The 25493-nt window shown below is 39.0% G+C and overlaps 1 protein-coding gene across 2 annotated transcripts in view; it reads left to right on the top strand.

The window, feature by feature from the left end:
• Positions 1-23109, top strand: part of DOK7 (docking protein 7) — a 59993-nt gene extending 36884 nt beyond the window's left edge. For both annotated transcript variants that reach the window (XM_063157452.1, XM_063157451.1), the window contains exons 8-12: positions 5511-5553; positions 14721-14786; positions 15854-15925; positions 18850-19002; positions 21006-23109. In XM_063157452.1, the coding sequence (XP_063013522.1) occupies positions 5511-5553; positions 14721-14786; positions 15854-15925; positions 18850-19002; positions 21006-21133 (462 nt within the window). In that variant the 3' untranslated portion in view covers positions 21134-23109. The remainder of the gene's footprint in view (positions 1-5510; positions 5554-14720; positions 14787-15853; positions 15926-18849; positions 19003-21005) is intronic.
• The last annotated feature ends 2384 nt before the right edge of the window (positions 23110-25493 follow it).

Below are 25493 nucleotides of genomic sequence, written 5' to 3'. Positions count from 1 at the left end.
TAAAACTGGTTTCAGAGGCAATTTGCTGTGTCTGGTGTAGCCATTTCCTCTGGTGGAATTCTTCAGCCTAGTCCTGGCTCCTGCTGTGAAAAGTCCTCCTGTATCATGAACCAGGGGTGAAGTGTTCTCTGACTGTACTTCAGTGTCTTTGTCCTGTGAGATCTCTTCAGAATCTTAGATGAGCTCATCCCTTCAGCAATATTCATAATCATTAGTGTCCATCTTTCCATCTGAGTTTCTTATACAGCTCTCCCTAGAGGGTTTGCTACTGCAGCCTCTCTCTCTGCAGATTGTCACTATATTTATTCCTACAAAATCTCTATGAAATAATGAAATGCTTCTACCTGTATAGAAACCAGTGCTTCTGAATTTTACCCATGGTTAAAGAGGAGAGACCCTCAAATTCATGGAAGTATTGAATAATTTTGTTTGATCTGGAGTCATTATATCAAATGAAACCATGAGAAACTCAAACCTTATGAAATCAGTTAGAAATGGTAAGACAACCCCAAACCCTCAGTTTGACAGAGGCGGCAGAGTGTCCTTATTTTATTTATGTGTTATAACTTGTAGTTTTGGGCATGTCTCTGTAATCACAAGATAGCTGATATTGCTGTTAGGACAGTTTAGGAGGGTTTGGTGTTTTGTGCCTTCAGACTTTGCTATTGACCCGGGTTGAGTGTTGCTGCTTTGGGCCAGCTGTATATTCTCCTGACTTATATTTTTGTCTAGCAAGTATGCAAGCTTGGCTTGTAGCAATGCCTGGAGACAGACACCAACATCACTGATGTGTTTACACCAGGTATTTTATATGCCTTGGACGGCATTGCATAGCTGCTTCCTCTAGAATACTTCTGTGCATAATGAGATATGTGTGTGATGTTAAAAGGATGTGGTTTAGGTTGGAAAGTTAAGCTCCTCAGTGTTGAGGAATTGACAGATTTACTGTGGCTCATGCCATCTTGCAGCCACACATGTGTCTCTCTCATGCAGTGAAGGAAACAGATGTCCCATGGACAAACTGGTATGTGACCATGTAATTGCATTACAGTGCAGTTGTTCAGCACACTCCTAGTGTGACTGTCCTTGTAGTAATTCTAGGTCTGGTTTTGAAAAGGCAAAGACAAGAGCAAATCATGTGCCTTGCTGCTGTGTCAGTTTCCCTGTGGGCTCATATATTATCAGTAGCAGAGCTTGAAATTTGACCCTTCAGTGTTGCAACTGAGACTCGACCTTGTGAATTTCTGCTGCCTGGCAGAGGGATCCAGCTACTGGCTTTTGTGGTAGGGAACTCAGCCCAGCCTCTCTTTCTCTCCCATGAGTGGACAGCTTCCGAGTATGCTCTAGGCAAGTTGTGTCATTTTGGGAGGTAATGATCACGTTCTGATGTTAATGGTTGTGGTCTGGTTGTGTGACAGGAGACTCCTGGCTGCAGGCAGCTGGGAAGCCCAGAGCAGGGAGCAGGAGATGCCTCTCAACAGAAGCTTAAAAAAAAATCTCAACTGCAGAGGCCTCTGTAAAAAACATTAGAAGAAAGTGACACAAATCTGGACTAGAATTAAACAATACTTTTGATTGTTTCTCACCTCTTGTTTTTTAAACAAGACCTGTACCTTGTAGATGAGCAGAGCTCGTATATATATATATATATATATATATATATATATATATATATTTATATGTAAAATATAGAGGGGTATATTTTAACAGGGGTGTATTTTATGCAGGGGTATATTTTAATTTGGCACAGCCCACGGCTTGCTAGAGGCACTGAAATTCCCAGCTTCATGCCTCATAAAATAGCTGATGTTTGGGCTTGGCTGAGCAAGTGGAGATGTTTCTAAACTGACTTCAGCAGTCCTTCTGTAGTTGGCTGTGGGCTTGTCACAGATGAAGCTGAGTAATCAGGAGTTTGTGGCTGAAATTGGAGCCCTGCACCAATGAAACATGCTATGGGCAGGAGTTTGTTTCATTGGAGTTGTTAGAAAGGATCATAGAGTTAAAAATTTTGTATCTTTTGTTCTGAACCTGATCAACTGCTGGGTGAAAGAGCCCAGCAAGGCAGATGACCTTTAAAGGTTGCTCCATGTGACTGTATTTATTGACCTTTCCTGGGAACTTTGTTTTTCTTGTGGCAGCCTAAGCATTCAAGCTTTATATTTTATTATGATTTCGAATAATAGAATAAATCACAGTCTTTAATCCTTACAAGAAAAGTACTAGAACTGTCACTTTCATTAGAGACTGGCTCCTTTTTGCTGAAATATGTGAGCTTTGCAGAACTTTACACATACTTTTTCTCTTCCATTCTCTAAAAGCACTTTAAAGTTCTCTTTGTGACGCTGATTTCAAAATCTTCATTCAGGATCTCTCATTGAGCCCTTTGCTCCTTTGAGAAGTTTCTAATGGTTCAAGTTGATTGTAATAAACTATATTATGTGACTGTAATCTGCTGCCTCCCTCTGCACACAAACTATGTGAAGCAGTCAGAGGCCTGTGATGATTTGCCACCAGCTACCCACAGCATGCAGGAGAGTGTTTGTTCATTGTTGGGGAAGTCTGCTCACAGTTCCTGGTTTTCAGGAACTCAGGGAATTTTGAATCATGATTTTCATGGTTTCCTGTTGAAAAACTGGATATTTTGTGTAGCCTTGTTACTACATAATAGCTTTAACATAAAGGGAGGGAGAGGAGAAAAAACAAGCTAGATCATCTTCTCTGAAAAAATGAAGCATTTGGCCAATGTTGCAATCAAGCCTTTGTTTATGAGTGCATTTTTGGAATGTGCAGAATAAAAATCTCCCAAAGTAAATACTTGCTTCTATTACTGTCAAGTACAAAGTCCTGTTTCATAACAAGACAAATCTGGGAGCCTCTCATTTATGTTGAGCTTTTCTTCTTCATGTTTGAGGACTCAGACTGGGGCAAAACTTCAGATATGTGCTTAGACTAAAGCAAGAGAGACCTAAAAAGCACAACTATTTTGTGCTGCAAGGGACCTTTCAAGGTCACCTACTTTAACTTCTCTGCTTTGAGTAGGAACACTTTCCATTAGGTCAGGTTCCTCAGAACCCTATGCAGCCTAATCTTGAATGTTTCCAGTGATGGGACATCCATGACTTCTCTGGGTTACCTGTGCAAGTGTTTCACCACCCAGGCTAAATCTATCTTATTTTATTTTAAAAACATCACCCTTTTTCCTATCACAACACAATCTGCTAAAAAGTCTGTCCCAATCTTTCTTATACTAAAAGTACTGAAGGGCTGCTCCATGGTCTCCCTGGAGCCTTCCTTTTTCCAGGGACAAGCCCAACACTCTCAGCCTTTCCTGAAAGGAGAGGTGCTCCAGCCCTCCCATCATTTTCTGTCCATGCTCTGGACCTGCTCCAAGAGGTTCATCTTCCCTGTGCTGAGAACTCTGACTCTCAGTAGGCGCAGAATAATGGAGCTATAAAAAGCTGCCAAACTTAGATGAGCTGAAAGAAAAGCTTTATTTCTAAAGATACACAGAGGGAATTACATAAGCTGTGGCTGATGAGGAGTGTCTGAAATGTTGGCACAGTTATCAGGTGACTGGCATTTCATTCCTCTTGCCAGTGATCATGGAGCCCTGCTCAGCATTCAAACCTACAGAGCTTTTTCTTGGAAGTGTAGGTTACTCCTTTTTAGGAGGAAAAATAGGAAACAAAAATATTTTGGCTCTGTGAAAATGCTTGGTTAATATTGATCAGCTATCTATCATAGCCAATATGGGAAGAATTAGTTTTAAGACAATTTTTTTTTTTTGTGTTTTGTTTTGTTTGTTTGTTTGTTTGTTTTTTATTCATCCAACTGGCAAGTTTCTGGCTCCTTTTTATGCCACCAAGCAAGGTGAGCTTGCAAAGCTGTTCTGGTGCTTTTTGTCACTATGAATCTGGAAAAACTTCTTCTATAGCCAGGGAACTGTGCAGTGCAGTATCTTTGCTCCATGCTGTAGAGGTTATATTAGATGATCTGGAATTTTTGGGCTGGACTTGGACCCAAAGACTAAAACTCCCATAAGCAGCACCAAAAGCAGGATTAGGTATGTAATCACTGAAAAGTTGTATAGATATGGGAAGGCCTGCTCTTCTTCCTGTGGGACTGTATTTTTAACTGCTGATTTTTTTTTTTTTTTATGAGAACCAGTGTGATCAATCACATATTTAATGAAATTTAAAATGAGTGAAAGTTTGAATATAATAAAATGAAGCTTAAAAAAAAAAGGTGAGAGGAAGGCAAAGATATTCCAAATATACACAGAAAAGGGAAAAGAAAATCCCATTTTGATCATGAAAAGGATTATGTGCCATGGTGGTTATTTGTTATACAGAAAGAAATGCCAGGCTTAAGTTCTATTTAGCTCTTTAGGGAAATCAAGCTAATCTATGAATAATGACCCAGCATATCAAACCACTGGGTTCTCCTAACATCACTCATTGAACTCTACCCAAGATATTTGGAAGCAGAACATAAAAAATGAATGTCATCTGACAGCAGGCAGATCAGTACCAGAGCCAAAATAGCCCTGGCCATGCACTCCTGGTGTGTGACACACAGATTGTGCATATCTGCTTACTGAGGGTGCTGTGCTGCTGGGGTGGCTGGGGCCAGGCATCACAGACCCCAGCACTCAGCTCCTGGGTCACAGACAAAAGATTACATGTTTATATGAGGCTATTTAACTTATATTTATGAGTAATACTAGGAGGCATGCAGGCCTTAGGTAATCATGTTAGTTTTTGTCTGGGTGTCATAGCAGGTGTGACAAAAGCATATGATTTGAGTGAGGTCACTTGCCCCTTTTCTCCTCTGATGTAATCACAGGGTGGGTTGAGATCTGCATTATGCTCTGTATTTGAAAACCATGCACTTACATTTGTATATGATGCCATAATAATTTTAAAAGGTTCTCCTACAGGAAAAACCATGTTTTGCTGTGTTTTGTAGAATTATAAAAGGCATCTTTTACATCTCTCTATTGTTCTTTCTGCTGAGTTGCTTTTGCTGTTGCCACTGTTACTGAAGCCTCTGCCTTACAGAGGATTGCAGCAGGAGGCCTCAGAGTTGCAGAAATAATAGAATATGATGTACTGAAAAGGGAAATGAAAACATTCTTAGAGACTGAAAAAAATCACTTAATAACAAAACATTGCTTTTTCTTTTTTTCTTACGTCAGGCTCATTTCTTTATCTAATCAAAGGTGATTCTTCTAGTTATTTGTTGTCTTTCCTATAATTTGAATGATACTTTAACTGTGTCCCATATCTGTTGTAATTTCACACATCAAACTTCTGTTGGCATTTTTGCATCTTTGTTAAGTAAAATCTAATATTTTCTGGAATGCTGTGAGATGTTTTTCTCTTTCACAAATGAAATCTTGGCCACATTTTTGATTTCCTCCCCTCCATTCTACTTTTATATACCTTCTATATTTTGTCAGGTTTCTACTTGTAAAGATATTTCATTCTAAAATTTTCTGTTTTCTTTAGGGAACAGCAGTATTACAGTCTGGCGTCTTATCAGCTATATCAGGTAGGAGTCATTTACTTATTTACTTTATTTAACAATGATGTTTTAGTCTCAAATTGTGACAAAAGAAACAGAAGATTTATGGAAGCAGAACTAAATACTGTATTGAGAGGTGTGCTGTTTGTGGCTGGTTTTTCTTCTGCAATCCATGACTTGGCAGCTATGAAATACATTGTAATCTGTAATAACCTTGGTTGAAAAGATTTATATATTTGTTTTCCCCCTTTCTTTTGTTAATCTGAAGAGGTTCAAAGTTGTTAGTCTTAAAAAAGCTGTTTAGTGCCTTTTCTACTTACATGTTCAAAGAACAACAAGAATTTTTTATTTTTAGGCTATATTAACACCAAAGGCAAACATTATTTATATGTTCAGTGTGTGTAGCCAGTTTCCTAAATAACACAAAATCACAGGAATGAATCTTTACCAGAAGCAAATGGGAGATGCTTCTCTCATGTCAGTAAAACTCTTGATTGACCAACAAAATCACTAATGAGAGGACACTGAGTGTCTGGCCTGGAAAGATTATGCAGAGGCACTGGCCATCCTTGCAGTGCAAAACTCTCTATCAGTAGAATGTGTTGGTCACCTGAGTTCCCTCTCTAATGCAGCCAAACTGATCTGGCACTTCTGAATTATCATTTTACTTCAAAAAAACACAAGCATTTCATAAGCATTTAGTTCATAAGCATTTAGTTTTGTGTGATTACTCTCTGTCTTAGACCTTGGAGAGATCTGTGCAAAGAATTTGGTTACTGTCTTAAATGTCTGTCCATTCCTTAAATAGTTTACCTGATAATTCATCAGATCCATTAAATTTCGTAGGATTCCCACCTCCAATAGACATGGAGCAGTTCTTCATGCTTGGGTTTCTTTACTACTTTAAAAAACCTTGGCCAATACATAAAGCAGTGTGACTGATGGGATTTTTGTGAACAAATCCAGTGAGATACTCAGGATCAGGAGGTGTCTCTGGAGAAGGTTAAAAGTAACTCCTTCCTTTGTCTGTCTTAGCAGGAGAAAATCCAGAAGCATTTAGCAGATGTTGTTGCTAGTTATTCCACTCAAGTCAGTGGAATTACTCTTGATTTTTAGAGGTGTAAGTAGAATCCCAAATTGGATCATTAATTTTATCTTTCCCTCTGGTACTCAAGTTTCTAGTCCTCAACTCAAAGCAAGGAAACCAGAACACTTATGATTCAAGTGTGTGTAAATACAGGGAAACTTCTGCTGCATGTGGTGGGCAGAATGTTATTTCTGTATTAATTTCAGCATCAAGTTAATTTTGGATGCAAACAACATCTGACAAAAATCCTTATCTCAGACTATTCGTGCATAGGAGGGAGTTAGCTGTTTTGATAAAACCTACCATGAAGCAAATTGGAAGTGCAGAAATACAGGACAGATTTTTATATCAACAGAAAAAGAAGTTTGAGCAGGTGCATTTTATTGTCTGGTACACTGGAAAAATATAGTTTATGAAAATAACTCTTGCAGGAAAAATATAAATGTTTGAGACAAATGCAACATCTAAAGCCAGTGAGTGAAATTTTGTTTATGGGGTTTGACCTCTCAAATGTTCTAATATACCAGTAAAATTTTATTTTCAAAGCTAAAACTATTTTTCAGAATACAAAAGGAGCTGCAGTTTTCTGTGTCTCATTGCATTTTTATTATCCTTAGATATTTGATGATGATGATAATTATTATTGTTTTGTATTAAAGTTTTCTCTTTTATATAGGTGAAATTTTAAGTATAATTAAACTCAGCATTGCAAAGCTTTCAAAATAATTCTGTAGCATTTGAATATTTAATCTAAGGCATTAACTGAAGGTCCCAGGGTGCTGAGCAGTCATTCACACTGTTCTGTTGCACTAAAGGAACTGCATTAGAACTTGTCTGTGGTTCTCTATTATTATCCAGAAATAATAATAGAGAGATTATTATCCATTGTTGAGAATAAAATAGAGGCACACTAATTTGAGGAAGCTACTTTCAAAACCTGTATTATGCATATACATGGCAAGATACCTCTGCTAGCATGGATGACAATGACCAATACCCAGATATAATATTTCCTACTGTAGTAGTTTCCTTACTCACAAGTAAATCTCTTTTCTATCATATTGTCATTTAAATACACTGTAGAATGCAAACCCATTCCTTCCGGAGATACAGGTACCTACATCTTCTATGCAATATTTTTGCTCTTGAATGTCTTGGTCCTGTAGCAAGACATGAAATTAAACAGTCACAAATCAATTGTTTGTGTATTTGTTGGTTTATTGTAGGGAATGTGGGTATTCTCTTTCTCCTTTTCGTTAGATATGCTGAGCAACAGACTCAGCAACTTTAGGGAATTGTGTTTCATTCTAATGGCAAAGTGTTCTAAATATGGCAACAATTCTAAGTTGCATTATTAGATAGAAAAAAACAAGTTGGGCTGAATCATTTAATTCAGGTTTAAATAATTTGGTTGCCTTTGTTATAAATAACTTTGTAAATATTGATTAGAAAGAGAGACTGAATTAGATTACTTGAGTTTGTAGGAGGAAAATGTTCCCATTGTTATCATAGCTTTGTACTACAGATAAAGGTAAGGGATTCTATGATGTGTGAATGTGTGCTCTTAAGTATAATAGACTGCATTTATAGTTATGATGGACCTCAAAATACCATGACAGGATAGAGGTTCAAAAGTATGATTCAGATTTCCTGAGACTGCTGGATTCTGGAGACACCTCAGTTTGGTACATTTGGTGTGAGCAGTTCTCATGGGACCTGGGCAGATTCTCATCACTGCTTAAGGAATCCTGCAGCTTGATCTGGTGGTTGCAATTTCAGAGATATTTATGTAGGGCTTTTTCTCGGGAACTGCTTATATGCTTTGAGTTAAGGGATTGTGAATAAGATCCACATTCAGTGTTGGGAAATGAAACAACAGACTGCACATTCATTCCTTCACAGAATGGTGAGCTGAAGAGCTTGCCATTATCTTCATTATCTTTCTGGTACTATTAACCAAAGCACTGTAGGAAAAATAGGACTGAAGCAGTTGTCTAGAGTCTCTGCCCTTAGGTTTGGATGTTCTTCTGTGTATGTCTGACAGATGTTTAGTTCTGCAGTGAGAATCCTTAATCCACCTTGAATCACCCAAAATCCTCCGCTATTCTTACAATTTACAATGTATTTCCTAGCAGTTGTGCTGTTTCTCATTGAAATTTAGGCCTTTTCTTTTAATCCTGTTCTCCTTTCTATTCCATTGCAACACCTTAGATAAGGAACCTCCAGCTCTTACTCATATGGGCAAATGATTTCCTTCAAAATATTTGTATTTTCTCAGTTGAGTAGAAGTCTTCACAGCAATCTTCTTTTATGAATGATGTTTAAACCATGAGGCTGTTCAGTGTGGAGGGGAAATGTCACTATTTTTGTTCTTGGGGAAATGCCACTATTTCTGTCCTTAGCTGCCAACCACTTCCAAATGAGCTGAGCAGACTGAATCCCAAGACTCCTGTTTAGAGAAGGGAGGCTGGGAGCTGGAATAGCTTGCAGAAGTGCTTAGGGACACTGCAGTCCCTGGGGAAGGCATTTCATGCAAGCTCTATGCACCATATTTCAGAAACTTTCATCCATTTCCAATTCCCACAGGGGAGCTGCTTGCCTGGGCATTCCCATGAGCCTGACCCAGCCCTGAGTGTTTCAACACTCAAATTAAACTTTCCTTGAGGGAGATCTGATCTCCCTGCACCCCTGTGCCAGGGGCTCTGGCTTTGCAAAAGCCAGTAGTTGAATGGGCAAGTAATAAAAATGCTCCCAGGGAAGCAGTGCACTTTCAGTTTTGCTTTTTGACTTGTAAATTGTCTCTCTCCATTTCCATTTTCCCCCTTATTCCAGAGGAGCAGATTCACTGTCATTGCAGCAGACACTCTGCTCTCTGACATCCTCTTTGCTTGCAATACCTAACCTACACAATGCTTGATGGGAAATGTACTGAGGAGATGGATTAAGGAGTAAACATAAAACAATGCTGTAGATTGGAATTCAGCTAAAATATCACCTATTAAATTTTTCTTAAGTAGACAGGGACTCAAGGCAGCCAGACAAGAAGAAAGAATAAAATTAAGTATATAACAGGTACTGAAAACAAAGTCAGCTGTCTGACAGCTTAACTTTCCTGATGGAAAATTCGATGGTTTTTTGTGCCTTTAAAAATATTTTTATTGCACATCTATGCAGCATGATGCTTTTATTCCAAGCTTAGGAGTCAGCTTTTAAGGAATTAATTCAGAGCAATGAGAAAGAGGAATCTGGGCCATACTGTGGTGGTTATAATTGCTTAGATTGAAAACAGTTTACAATTCTCACTTTTTTAAAAGATTTGTGCTGTCAGTTCTTCAGATGTAGGATGACCAAGTACACTCTGATATTTTTATTGAGCCAGAGAAGGACTCTGTGTTGAACAGGGTCCACCATAGATATGTCACGTCATACCTTATAGGGCTGAACACTGTAATAGACAGACATCATTCTAATGAGAAACTGATTAATGAAAACCTGCCATAAAGTGGCATGCTCTTTCTTGGTCCTGCTTTATTCTAAAAGTCCACTCAAAATAATTCTGCAGGGGAAGAAATACAGGAGCTCAGAAAAAGTGAGCTTGTTAAAATACATATTGCATTTACAAACTAAATTAATGTCTGAATTAAGAGAATTTCCAGGGGTGAAAGAAATCTATGGGGAAACCATGTCAGAGAATGATCCCAATGCTGCTGCTTCATCCTCTGGGCTGAGCAGATCCAGCAGATCCAGTTCTCTGGACTGGGGCTGACAGAAGGTGGTGAGTCTGTGCCACAGTAACCCTCTAGTCCTGTCCTTTATTTATTTGTGATTTGCTTTTCCACACCTTCTCTGACACTGAAATCTGGACAAATTACTTATCCCAGCCTTATAGAGCACAAAGGTGAGGACCTTATTTGCACATATAGTGATTATTTCAAATTTTTAAAAAATTTTTGGTTTTGTGTCTGACCTTCATCCCTGCCCAGTGTAGATTCTGAGCTTTGCATGTATGAAGATTTTTGAATTAAATGTATGTAAAGCATCTTTGAAGGTGTATTAAAAAAAAAAAAAAAAAAAAAAAAAAAAAAAAAAAAACCCAGACACTGAATTTCCTGGCACAGGGAAATGGTAATAATTCTAGCTTAACACTTTTGCATTTTTAAGGATAGGAGGCTGGGATGGAATGGCCCACAGCATGAGAAGATGAATAATAGCTAGACCTAGTTAGATCCTCTGTTATTTTTTGCACAGACTAAATAGACATCTTTGAGGAGCAATATTTGAACAGAGTGCTTGAATGCATTTCTAATTTTGAGAGCTTTTGCCACATTTAAAGTAATCTGTTAGAGAGACAGGAGGCATTTCTGAATATGGAGAAATCTGTGGAGCAAGCAAGCATTTTTAAGTATCCCCTTCAGCTTTTATGTCTTGCAGGTAATGCCATTTGTATAGCAGAAAATATATGAAATTACTTTGAAAATCGAAGAGAACGAACAGGGAGGTTTTGTAGGGCAAATATACAGGAGCAGGAAGTCTCCTGTTACATTTACATGCAACAACCTCCTGGTGCTCCTGCAGGGTTCCTCCTGCCAATCAGCTGCTGTAGCCTTTGGATGCTCTTTTAAGCAAGGTATCTGTTTTCAGAGGAGGAGATGAGAATGTTGCTTGGGTGAGTGGGTCAAAGTTCTTCATAATAAAGCTAGTTTTAATTCAACAAGCAGCAGGGTTTTATCACAGAATGTGGTGTTTTCTTCTGTTCTGACTCCTTTTCAGGAAATTTAATAGCCCAGACCTGAAGAGTGTGTGTCCTACCCCTCGAGGAGGCTGGCAGTGAGAAGTGATCACTTGGTAAAGGCAGTGCAGGGCTGTGTGTGTCTCCTCACTGGTCATGGAAGGATAGGTCAGATGATTTGAAAATGTAAACTGTCTGGGCTCAGTTTATATTTTATATTCCATCTTCCCTCATTATTTTTTTTCATGGCTCTTTCTTGTAGCACATGTGCTGTAAACTGTCCTTATGTTTGAAGAATGGGCATGAAGTAATAACTATAAAGCTAGAAAAATATTTCAAATAGTAGTTGTCTTCAACTACTGAGCTATGTTAAACTTTTGAGTCTAATCAAATGTCAGAATTCAAAATATCCTGCAAATCATTTTCATTTTGTCACATTTTGAGTACCTTCTTCCTCTTACAGATTGAGGAAAGTAGAACAGAAGTAACTCTCTTGATGGGGTACCCAGTTCTGAGAAAGACTTGAGCAAGTCTGCCACACAGACCTAGATGACAGGGGAAACTGAAAAAAAATTCTTAACAATTCCTTGTAAAATGAGAAGAATAATGGAAGGGAGCGTCTGTCTCCTGTTGGATACTTTTTTTGCTAGAAATTTATCTTGCTTTTTCCATTCCTGCAAGTGTTAGCCTAGATTCACAAATAAGAATCAAACCAGTTTATTCAGTAGCTGAAAAGAAGAAGGAAGAAAATATCTAGGTTGATCTCTGTTCACATGTGTTTATAGGATGAAGTTCAAAGCTTCAAAAAAATTCCCTGGGAGATTTGATTATGTAAATATTTGTTAGTTGCCAGATTTGAAAATGAGGAAAATGCAACAGGTCAAATCCTAAAACATTAACATGGTTCTTTTAAATAAGCCCTGAATGAGAAAATTTAAACTTGACCATAAATGGATTGGACTGTCTTTTTCTTTTAAATCTTTCCTGTCCTGGGTGTTCCTCATAGATCCTAAAAATGTTGCTTAAGAATCCACAATGCCTCTGGAATAATTTCTGCTGAGTTGCAATACATTTTTGAGGGAATAAAACCCCCAACCCCACACTAGTTTTGTGATGATGCTGAAATTAGCATAAGGTTCTAATCTTTCTTCAAAGTAAGGGGAGGCTTTTGGCTTCATAAAACATATTCTGATGTTTTCAATGCAGAGAGAGGATGCACTGATATGAGAAAAAGGAAGATGAGTTAAAGTGAAAATATAAGTAAATCAGCTAGCCTGGGGCTGTCCTATTTTTGCATTTATTTTTATCAGCAGTCTTGGTAAAAACAAAATTCCAAATAACATTTTTAGTTGTTAAGTCCTCACTAGAGTTCTATAATATGTAAATGTTCTACAATCTGACCTCATTTGTTAAAATACAAAATCAGATTCTCAGTATGGCATACTTTAAAATTGAATTTTGTAGCCTTGGATTACCCTTGGATGTATATAAAGAGAACAAACTAAAAGCTTTAGTTCAGTTGTGCCTTTTTGAAATTGTTTTTTTTCTATTGTTTTAATCCATTGTCCTCATTAAGTGAAATAATGAGTGGCTTTTTAGATTTATTTTATAAAACTAGGATGAAGCTTGGAAACCCTTAGGTTTGGAATTAAAATTGTGTGTATACTTTATACAGGAGGAAAAAAAAAGAAATTGCCATTTTCTTTAGATTCCCAGGCCATGCAGCTTTCTTAGATATTTCAGAATATTTATCTTACAGAATTTCTTTGTGTTGCATAAGAGCTGTGGTAATTTTTGGACGCTATTTTAAAAACAATTTGCAGAGCAGTGTCTCACCTGCTCAGAGACTATTCATCAGCTTAGAAAAGTGTTAATTTTAAATGTGAGCCCCAGCAGGCTGCAGCACATGGCAGCAGGGGCAGGGTTACTCATCCCCACAGCCTCCCACCCGCTCCCCGCTCAGCTCCATCTCCTGCACACGCAGTTCCCTCACAATTACTCATGCCAGGACAGAAATGCCACTGAGCTCTGCTGAGGTGGCCGCAGTGACACAGCAGAGGTTTGGGGTGGATGGCGTGAGGTCACCCCGTAGCCAGCAGTGGGGATGATGTTGCTGAGCTTGCTGCTCAAAGAAGGAGCTTGTGTGCGCAGCCAAGCCACCCTGCAGGGCAGGGATGCCACCCTGGAGCTTTCTGAGCTGATGGCTTTTGTTTCCTCAAATTTCCCCAGTGCAGCTTCCTGCTGGCCAGACTCGGGCCGGGGAAGGGAGGCTGGCTGTGCCACCTGGGGTGTCCATGGCTGGAACACTGGGAGGGTGTTTCACAAGAACCTGGATTCAATCCCCATGGGGCAGATCCCTTGTGTTCCCTTGCCTCTGGCCTGCTGTGTCCATGTCTGAGCATGGCTGGTGGAGTGCTGGAGTGTAGAAGTTTTCTCATTCACTTATGCAGCAGGCACAGAGCCTGCAAGGCATTCCTGGCGTTCAGCAGCCTAAGATAGGAAATGCCCAGTCATGATGGCTGGACCTAAAAAGCCCCTTTTTCTGCCTCCAGACCCTTGCTTATATACTATAGTTCACTCCCCTTTTGACCCTTGCTGCTGGACAATTCCTAAAACTCCTGTGCCCTATACAAAGAGCTCCTTTTGCCCAGCTTGGCGGAGGAGCTGTCCCTGAGGCCTTCGCAGAAGGCCAATAAAGACAATCCTGTGCAACCTCACACGGCCTTCTCCTCTCTCTCCCTGTGTCTGCCCAAGGCACTTAGCAAGCCAAGAGCTGAAATCACAAATGAGCTGATAATCACAAAGAGCTGATCTCACTGAGAGCTGAGCTTGCTGAGGTAGCCTGTGGCTGGGAACTGCCTGGGAGCCCGGGCAGGCTGTGCTGGACAAGGCTGCGCTCTCCGGAGCAGTGAGGCCACCCGGGGATACCCCAAAACCCAGCCAGAGGTCACATTACACTTAGATAGGTTTTGGATCCACTCTGACCAGATTTTAATGAGCATTTTAAACTTTGTGATTGCTAAAACGACATTATGGATTGCAAAGGCATCTCCCAACTCAGTTCTCGTTGCCATTTTACTTAGCTTAAGGCAGCTTTCTCTGTGAGGAAGGAAGTACTTACCACAAACAGGGAGGGACAGCATCCTTAGGTTTTATAGAAGGCATCCTTTCTTTCTAAAGAAAGAAAACACAAAATTAGATTTTCATGCCACAAACTCAGGATAAGGAACTAAGCAAAAAAAAAAATTGCCTAAATGAAGAACAAAGACTTGTAATTCTTTGTGTTTTGTTTTATTTTTTGCCTAGATGTTTTAGAAACATCTACTAAAAATGAAACAGGAATTCAGATTTAATGTTAATCTCTGTTTTTGAAAACAGGTGGTGCTTCTGTCATGGCAGCTTCTGGGTCTTTGAAAGTGCATAGAGGGCACAGTCTCCAAGCTGGTAAGTAAAAGTAACTATGAGGTGTGTTTGCATGTAAATCGAAACTAATTTAAACTGAAATTATTTTAAACTTCAGAAAATATTAAAGGTAATGCATGATTTGATTCCCTATTGTAAGGCTTACGTATTTCTTTGGGTTTTTTGCTTTGAGGAATTTCTGTCAGAAAGGCATTGACAGATGGGATAAGTTTAGAAGAGGCAGTGACAGATGAGATAACTGACAGAGTATAAGCAGTAATCTTATTCACAGTAGTGAAATGCTGCCATCACTTTAACAAAGGGCACCCACCAAAAAAATTCACCTCAGGTCATGAGAAGTCCTGTACCCTAACAATGATATGCTGGGAAAAAACACCCACCACATTTAAAATATACTTCTTTATGATAATGTAGAATAGAAACACTGCCAGCAGATAGATATGTGTGTTTGTCATTCAGAATTAATTGCAATATGTTCATTCTATGGACACAGCATTTTTGCTTGCCTGGTTTTAACTGGAGTGGAGTCTGAAATTGTGAAGAAATGTGGGCATCTCTTTTCAGCTTCCTGCTCAGGAAAGACCAATAATGTCGTGCAGCCTGACTTCTTTGTAAAGATGGAGGTTTGCACTTGGAAAGCAAAGTTGTCTTTGGAAGGGCTAGCTTAAGCATTCTCGATGGTTTTTCAGAAATCAAGAAGTTATCCATCATGCTGGAGGTGGAATTTTAACAAGAGTCTTCCAGATGCTCCCAAGATCACCCACACATTGCTCCCTGATTCATGCATGCAAGACAGCTCTGCTCCCACACTGCTGTACAGCAGAATGCACTGCTGTTGACTTCGGTGGCCCTCAGTGTGAATAGTTGTAAAAGTGTCTTAAATTTTATTTCCTTGGTGTTACACTCATAAGGAAATGCTGACATCATCGTCACAGAAAAGTCAGCTCTAGGCACAGTTTATGCTTTCTGAGGATATTCTGTATGGTTTAGTTTAAAAGGTTACAAGTCAAAACCAGAAAAGCATAGGCTTTGATTATATTGCACAAATTGCTAAATCCAAAGCCATTAACAGTGTTCCTGTATTCTAGGTCCTAAAGGTGGGTATGAGATGCTAGCACTTCCTTCAGAACCTGGAACTCCAACTAGTTCTGAGGAACTTGGTGAGTACAGATTTTTGTGCAGAGGTCACTAAGACCTCTTGATTTTTTTTCATGTTCCTTTTGTTTTTAAATTTTTTTTTATTGTTGAGATCTCTTCTAAGTGTAATTTTTGAAGTGTTGCCCTTTGAACGTGTCAGCTTCACATGCATGCTCACACACACACTTATCTTTGAGATGTAGTTATAGTGCTGGTTTTCTTTCTGTGTAATTTATTGCTCATTTCTGAGAACAGGGCCTATACTGGGGAGAAAATATGAATAACTAACACTTCCTGAAAGAAAGGCTGCAACACCAGTTTCAAATATAACTTTTTTCTTCCCTCCCTAGTTATAGTCTTTTCCTTCCTTTTCTGCTCAGTTGAGGGCCACTAAATTTTCACTTTTACTCTTCTCTTCTTACTTGCTTGACCATCTTTCTTGATTCCTACAGTTTCCCCTTTTCTCTTCAAGCAATCATGATATTCTAGGAATTCTTTCAGAATGTTGTAACCATCCATTGTGGTCTGCTCTTCTCTGAAATCCTCCTTTCATAATGTTCTCAAGTATTTGCCTTCTGACCCCTCTTGGAAACATCTTTCTCTGTCCAACCAGAAGGGACTGCTGCAAGCACTGTCCATGGCTCACTCTGAGCACCATGCTTTCATTAGTTGGAACATTTGACTGTGCTTCTTAAATAAATTCTTCTCTTCAAACAAATAAAAGCCAGTTTTCAGTTGCTAGTAAGATTTTTTTTTTGTTTGGTTGGGTTTTTTGAGGAAAAATGGAAACCAAGTATTCCTATTTTTGCAAAGAAAGCACAGTTTCTATTGAGACAGCACTGACTGAACTACAGAAGGCTTTTTCTTTCCTTCCATGCCAGTTTGCCCAACTGTTTTGCTTTTTTTGTTTGTTTGTTTTTGTTTGAGTTTTTTGTGTATAACTTTTTTGTTTTGTTTTGTGTTTTTTCTTCTTCCTCCTTTGAGAAGAATATTTGACTGTTGCCAGGTCATGTTTTTTTTTTTTTTTTCCCTATTTGTTTCTTTTGTTTTTCTTTTACAAAGCCCTACTAATTGTCCATGTGTAGTATTTTAGTTCTCAGGAAAATCCCTTGGCTTGTTTGCATCAGGTATGATGCTCAGCTTCCTTAAACCTGTTAACTGTTTAGTTCTGTAGGGGATCTTGCTAGTTTTCATGCTAGCTAACTTTAAGGATGCTTCACTTAACACTTCTGTTACATCACTTTAACAGAATACAGAAATACTTCAAAAATGATATTTTCCTTCAGAACTATTTGTGACTCTGTACTCAAAATTGTCACTTGCTTGCAGCTTCTAAATTTTGTGATGCGGGTTTTCAATGCTATGATTTTTCTGAGTCCATTCTTGCTCAATCAGGCCAAAATCCTTTGCAATACTTTGGACACAATAATTGAAAATAATTTCTTAGAATGATGTTTGATGAAAATACAAAAATTCCTTCTGCATTCATTTCTGCATTGATTTTGTCATTTTGTTCTTAACATCTTGCTTTGCAACAACAACTTGAAGTCTGACTGACAGAGAAATATTTGTATACTTTTTGGATTTTCCTATGTTTTAAAATTAAAGTCTGTGGGCAAATTGGCCAAATTTCCAGTCTTTCCAGTATTTGGACTGTAGACTCCTTTGATTTAAACAGCTTAAGCCTGGGGAGATTCCATTATACTGGAACATACCCATACTGTTGCCTAACATTGTATAAGCTATTTCTGCTACTCATAATACTTCCAAAAGGATGAAAAAGTTTCCCTCAGTGGTTATTCACTGCTGCTGTTTTCTGGATATAAGAAGTAATTTTTCTCTATGCTCTAAAATGCCTTGATATCCTACTGCCTCTCTGTTCACATCTCAATAGGGTCTAAATGGGGAAAAAAGGAAAAGCAGCATTTTGGGCAAAAAAAAGACTTGATATGAGTTCTTAGTAGGGATAAGGAAGGTTAAGGAAGGGCTTAAGAGGAGAACTTCATGAAAAAGAACCTCAAAGTAATACTGTTTTCCCTCTGCACTCCTCTGTCTCAAACTGACTTGAGAGTAGAAGGTCTTTAGGGCTAAGGACTCCAACTGGACTGAACAGGCAGATAAGATTAAAATTATTGAAAGCAGGGCGAGATAAGGTCTTGAGAATTCGACCAGTAGACAAAAAAATGGTTTTAAGTCAAAATTGTTTCATAGGAACTCTCTCCTAGTAGGTGTTGGTCTGTGTCTTTTTTAGAAAGTTCTAGAAAACTCTGGGATTTCCTCTGAAGTTCTTGTGATTTTTACTATTTAGAAGGGTTTTCCCACTATTTTTTTCTGCAGTGAAAGTCCTTTAATATCTTCATGTCCTCTCATTATTCCTATCTTTTTCAATTCTGCACAGGGAAGCTGTCAACATTGTCTCCTCAAGATCGCCTTCCCTTTGCTTGAAACAGTTCTCCAGTCCCTGTTTTTGGGACAGGCTTTAAGAACCTCTACTGATTTTGCTTTCTGTCTTGCAGATGATATAGTAATTCACATCTTCCTAGAACAAATTACTTCACATAAAGCTCTACTAACCTAAGGCAGTGCTGCTGTTAGAAATATCTGCAGTGTTTGCCTTCTGCCACAACTCAGCAAGACCCTGTGGGGTCTGTGGTCTGTCTGTGGTCTGTCTGTGGTCTGTCTGTGGTCTGTCTGTGGTCTGTCTGTGGTCTGTCTGTGGTCTGTCTGTGGTCTGTCTGTGGTCTGTGGCCTTCTGCACAGTTCCTGAGACACTTGATCAGTGTCTCAGGATATTTAAAGTAGAAGCTGTAGTTTTCTCAGGTCCCATCTACCACTGAGGAATGTCCTGTTTGGCGAGAGGAGTTGTTGCTGCCCATTGTTTGCTTTCTGTGTGTATGAACATTGATCACTGCAAACAGCGCCTGCTGTAACTTGTTATTTATTTCAGAAGGGGCTGTAGGTTATTCAGCTGATGTCCCAACACCAGATCGACCCCACAGTGAGACAGCCACCTATGTTAATATTCCTGTCAGCCCTACTTCCAAAAAACAGCTTCACTACATGGAACTGGAGCTTCAAGAATCTAGCACAAGCATAAGAGGTAAGGAAGTCTGTGGTACTTTTAAACAGCAAAGCATATGCAGAATGTATGGGTATGTGGAACCCTGATTTCGTACGGGATGCAGATGAGGGAGCTGGGGGTGTTCAGCCCAGAGGAAAGGAGGCTCAAGGGGGACCTTAATGCTCCTACAACTACCTGAAAGGAGGCTGTAGTCAAGTGGGGGTTGGCCTCTTCTCCCAGGAAACAGTGACAGGACAGGACATGGCCTCAAGCTGCCCAAGGGGAGGTTCAGGTTGGACATCAGGAAGAATTTTTTCACTGACAGGATGTCACTGAAAAGCATTGGAGCAGGCTTCCCAGGGAAGCGATGGAGTCATCATTCCTGGAACTGTTCAAGAAATGACTTGATGTGGCATGCAGTGCTGTGGCTTAGTTGATGGTGCTTGGTCAAAGCTTGGACTCAATGATTTGGAGGTCTTTTCCAACCTTAATGATTCCATGATCTACCCACAGGCTTCTGCTAACAGAGGAGTTGAACCCTCTTATGTTTCAGAGGCAGTTTTTTTTTAATTGGCATCTCTTCTTGAAAAAGATTTTTGAGTAATGAAGTTCTATAAGATGTTGCATCCCTTTGACAGGTGATTGTATATGCACTCCTTCTAAAGTGAACATTTCAAACTCTGGAGTTTGAAAGACAGTAATTTGCTTGTGTTCTCAAGATTTTCATTGCATATTAGGACTACACTTTCCTCATTTTTCTTGGCTTCAGAAACAGGGCTGTGGGTGTACAGGGCTTGCTCCTGAAGACACTGGCTCTGGAGCCATGCAGCAAGTGATTCAGAACAGAACACAGTGTTCTTCTGTCTGCTCTCCATGTGGGCATGTGAAAGTGCTACAGAGAGAATACAAATGATTTCATTTTTTATGGTTTTTTTTTCTTTTTAATTATTTTGTATGGATTGAATATTTTACTTCTATTGCTTAACTTGGGCAATTAGCACATAAACATGCAATACATCTGCTATCTGTTGTCATTTAGAGATACAGTCCTTGCTACAGCAAGCCTTTCATCAGACTCTGGTATTTAATTCCTTGCATTTGATATTGATAGGTTTTCCATCTATACTTCTCAGCTATAAAGACTTTAATTTTTATACTTCTAATTTCAACAATTTTATTAACTTGAAATGCTAGCACTTTTCCCATGCTTTTTGCCTTTTAAATGTTTTTATGTTCTTCATTATGTAATTCTAAGCTTCTCCTGGACCTCAATGTAGTTCTCTCTACAACCATTGTGTTGAAATGTAAAAGCAATATTTTCTCTTAATTTTAAACACAATGAACCAAGGCATTAAAAATGAAGAATTAAAGACTCTAAATTTTCCTAAATGTCAACTACCCTCCCAGTCTCAAATTGTGTAACTTTAAAGGTGCCTGTAATGACCACAAATATTTAAATTTTGTCATATTAAAGTTTTCCCAGCCTCTAGCCTTATAGAAGTATTTTACTGCTCAACTCTTAATACTTAAGTATTTTACTTAACTTGTCTTCACTACTGCCAAGAAAAATGAGCTGAAGTGTCATTCTGTGTGAGGCTGAAGGTGTTGCTCTGGTAAACATGCACAGAGTGCCTAATCCTGACAAAGAACAGTGCCAGCTGCCACAAGAGTTTTCTGTTCAAAAAGCAGGAGCTGATTTCCTGGTTGATAGCTTGGTGAGGAAGCCTCCCAGGAGTGGGAGAGTCAAGTTCAATTTTGTCATTGACTGGGAGTAATAGGGGTGGAGATTCACACCTGGGGCAGACATGCAAATGGTTCATTTGCTTGTTTGAGGAAAGCCAGGCCGCTAGAATATGTAGGTAGCAAAGCTTTCGAGGTGTTTTGTTTCAGTGGTGGTTATCACCTTGCTCCCTTTACACAGCTTTCTCTGAGACTGGACAAAGACAGTCCAGGAAATCTATGGAGGAAGTGTCACAACAGCTGTTTTTCTCAGGAATGTGTGAGGGGTGCAGCCTTTTACAGGGTTCCATGTGGTGTTTCAGGGGGTGGATCGTCCCGGTACGCCCAGATTGACATCGCAGCCACCGAGACGGCGCACAAGGTGGGCACGCAGCACGCGCAGGAGCGCCTGCAGGAGCTGGAGCACAAGAAGAAAGGAGCTCAGCAGTGACCTGGCCAGGAAAGAACTTTGTGCTCACCACAAATCCATCCTAATTCATCTTCCAAAGGATTCACGTTTGTTGCAAAAATGCACTCACACAAATTGCTGCCATTGCTCCTTGCAGTTACACCAGATTCATTCCAATGTCTTGATTCCTGGTTGGAAAGCTGGTAGCACGAGGGGTGTGTTTGGTCTTTCCTTTTGTTTTAATTTGGTTGTAAAGTCCAGATTTTTTGTCATAGGCAATTAGTTATCTTTCTCTATAATTCTAAAATCATGGAGAACCTGGAACCAATTTCAGTGTTTATTAAATGGTGGCATTTTCTTTGAAAATAAAGAACTTGAATGTGTGTAGATAAGGGAATGTGAGTGTGTGTGGTAAGTGTACACATATGTTTGCATATGTCTGTATGTAAGCGCACATTACTGATAAAATATATGTATATATCTGAGTGTATAAAATATGTAAAACCTCTATTAATACATTAATGGACTCCTACAAAAGCAAGAAAATTCAGTGCCAGCTCTTTTTGCAAGTACGGTTTTGTTCAATTGATGTGCTTCTTTATGGACATGCTCAACTATACCTACGGATAATTCAGTTTTATACCTCACCAAGTCCTGCAGTTTGGCTAAAGTTTCTCAGATGTAAAAGCCGGAGTGTCAGGGATGCACGTGTCTGCAAACAGACCAGAGCACACAAGCAAGTTATTTAATTATGTTTATAAACCACAGTAATGTGAAGGGGCATTTGGGTGTTTCTGTTCTTGAAAAGCCTAGTTCAAACCATGTTGCTGGGTATCTGTAATTCTTAGCAATTTTCCTGGAGCTGAACATATGTATCACTTTGAAAATCAGGTCCCAGTTTTCTCCCACAGCATATTTTAAAACCAAGGTATTCAAGAGAAACATTTGCTTTTCGAAGTTGGGTCTTTAATGTCACAAAAACTATTCATAATGTAAAACCATCATCCCCCTTAAATCCAAAACTTTATTGAATTATTCTTTGCTGTCCCTAAGTAGCATAAAACCAGTTCTGTGTAAGAGGATGATATCTCTAGAGATGCTACAGCCTTGAGGCACAACAGGATGTTGTCTTGTAAAATAGGTTTAGCCATGAATCTGCCATATCTTGCTTTTGTACAGTGAGAGTTTATGATTCAAAACTTAATTCCCCATGTTGGCTATGTAAATATTTTCTTTGTCCTCATATAAAATGTTATTTAAATAAAATGTTATATAAAATGTATAGCAGTGATGTTAGACTAACAAAGAAATGTACTTAAGAAGGAAAGGAATTTTTTTCTGATAAAATATCAGCTTTAGCTTCCAGAAGTTGCCAGGAGTGACATCTTGGGTATTATGATTTTCTGTTAATGTCCTCTTAAGATCCAGTGTTACAGCCAAATTCTGTTTTCTAGATACGATTATAATTTATATTGGTGGGTGGAAGTTTTGTGCCAGTGAGGGTTTCAATAAGTGACTTAAAATGAGAGGTGGGGTTTTGTTTCTGAGGCAGGATTTAACCTACAAATTTATTTGAATGTAGCCTCAATAGTAATGTAAAATACCAGAAATCTCTCAAATAAAAAAAAACCCCAGTGTTTGAGAGTTGACAATTGCCATTCTTCTCTGTCCTGTGTTCAGATGTATTTTTTCGGTTGATCCACCTAGCATATTTCTGAAGGGAAAAGAGATCTTTTTATGAGATTCTAAGTTTAAAAGGTTTTTCTTTGACAAGTGGACAGTGCTGATCTGCTTTTTAAATTTCAGTACAACTGGAATAGCCTGGACTTCCTGGGGCCAGGTTATCAGAGTTCTTCACTCAAGGATCCCCCCTGGAGGACTTGCAAGGTTAAATCTCTTCATATTTAGGATGAGGCCACCTGGACTGATGCATTGAAATGCAGTGTTTTCCATGACAAAATATTTTTATTGCAAAATTCTGTTTACCAGGAAAATAAATTACCCAAGGTCTCTACAAAGGCTGCCTTTCTGAATGTTACTTGCATTAAATCTGGGACTTGTAGCATGGGTAAGGATTTGACACAATAGTAAAGGTCATCAGATTGCTGCTGGTCTCATAGAGGAATCACAATTTTAAAAAATGGTTTTTTTCAGGTTGAGAAGGGCTGTGAATCTGTGCATGCACATGGTTTTCTGTGCACATGTGTTTGTGTATGTCATAGTAATTTCTGTTTCTTTTAAATTACTTTTACTTCACTAGAATAGGACAAATAGATGACTTTCACTTAGTTTTAAAATTCACGTTATATTGTCATGCACTAAATTATATCAGGAGCTGAAGCAGGAGGCCAAGCCAAATTGTTGCATCTGTTAAAAAGTGGTTGGTTTTTGTTTCAGTAGTACCTGCAGGTTGTACCTCCCTGTCAAGTTACACACTTGACATTTCTGTTGAAAGAACTGGAATTTTCTCATTGGAACAACAGGAGCTCACAGAAATGGAAACCTTTTTTCCTAGATAAATAAAATCATGTGCCTTCAACTTCCACTAGTGAACCAGGGGCAATGGAAATCAAACCATAGTCCTGTTAGCAGGCTTGTACTTGTTCACAGACCTTGCATAAAAAAACATGTGCATGAGTGATCTAAAATACAGTTTGTGATTCTATGGGATGAGTCCAGATATAGAGCTCTTTGCAAAAAAAAATCAAAAAAGCCAAAAAAACAAATTCTCCCATGCTTTTGGAAATAAATGCAACTTGTAACTTCTGATGATAAAAAGAAGGATGAAGGATTTGATCATTTTTAATTTAGCATTTTATCAGAGTCAGATCTGTTTTCACCAGGAGCACAAAGTATTAATTACCAGAAGAACAAGACAATGTGATATGGCTGGTACTTCTGAAAGGTGTTCTTGAAGGACTTTAATGTGGCAGAAGTGCTCTTGGTGATGAGAAAAAGCTCTCAAGTGCAGAGTTTGAGCATAAGCATTAATGTGCTGTGTGTGTACCTCCTTCTGCCTGATAACCTGCTGCCAATTGTAACTGCTGCCTCAGTGGGGCAATGGCAAGGTTCATAAGCTGCTGTGGAACAGTTTTACAGGCAAATATTTGGCTGATGGAATTTTCTCCAAGGTAATGGGCTGCAGGACGGAGGGCTGGAGTTTGGAGGGATTTAATTTCCCAACAATGCAAATAATTGTCTGGGTTTTAATAGCACTCTGGCACCTAGTTGTGGAAAATGCCAGTAGGTGTCTTTAGGCATGTAAATGTTTGTGAAAATCTGCCCTGAGAGTTGTTTTCAGCAAACGGCTTGGAAAAAATCCTCATTTTTCCTCTCTGCTGTAAACAAAACAGTTTTAATTAGTGTAGCTTGGAAAACTATATTTGAATTTGAATTATGAGTGATTGCATTTTTTGTGAGATGCTGAAACATGCAGCCCTTGGTAAGTTTCTCTTCTAGTTTGTCTGGAATAAGACACATACTTGGTACAATCGCCACAGGAAAAAGACACAGTATTTTATGAGTTACTGTTAAAATTATGAGGATTTGTTTTAAGATGCCAATGCTGCTACATTTTTATGTCACCTTTTCTTTGGGAAGATCCTCAGCTCTCATTTGACCAGTCATACAAACAATGTTTACAATCTAAGTTGACAGGAAATGTTAATTTAATCTCATACAGCAATTAGAACAAGCAAAGCAGAGTAAGGCTGGGAGAGTTAAAAGTAATTAAAAGGAATTTTTGTAGGGAGCAGATCTGCATAAAACACAGCACAGACAGCTGGGCAAAAGAGGTGAATGTGTGCTCAGCTTTGTTACAGCCTTATCTTGAGTGATGTTTGCTTGGCCTCACAATTTAAGAAGCAAAGGCAGGTCCCTGAGTGTGTCCAGAGAACAACAAAACTGGTGAAAGGTCTGGGAGTGCTCTGAGGGGAGGCTGAGTGCTCTGGGTTTGTGTTATTTGGAGCAAAAGAGGCTGAGGGGTGACCTCATTGCTCTCTGCAGCTTCCTAAGGGGAAGCAGAGAAGAAGGTGTTGAGCCATCTTGCTGGTATCCAGAGATAGGATGTGCAGGAATGGTGCAAAACTGCACCATGGAAGATTTAGATTGGACTTTGGGAAGCATTTCTTTACCAAAAGGCTGGTCAAACACTGGAATAGGCTTCCCAGAGAGGTGATTCTTGTCCCAAGCCTGGCAGTGCTTAAGAAGCCTTAAGAAAATACCCTAAATAACATGCTTTAACTTTTGGTCAGCCCTGAATTGGTCAGGCAGGGGGATTAGTTGGTTGATACTGCTCCCTCCCAATTAAAATATATTTTGTCTTGTCTTGTCTTCTCTCTTCTCTTCTCTTCTCTTCTCTTCTCTTCTCTTCTCTTCTCTTCTCTTCTCTTCTCTTCTCTTC

The sequence above is a fragment of the Melospiza melodia genome, chromosome 5 (genome assembly GCF_035770615.1).
Source record: "Melospiza melodia melodia isolate bMelMel2 chromosome 5, bMelMel2.pri, whole genome shotgun sequence".
Taxonomy (NCBI): domain Eukaryota; kingdom Metazoa; phylum Chordata; class Aves; order Passeriformes; family Passerellidae; genus Melospiza; species Melospiza melodia.
Note: the sequence above shows the minus strand (reverse complement) of the source record. Positions and strands in the feature narration are given on the sequence as shown.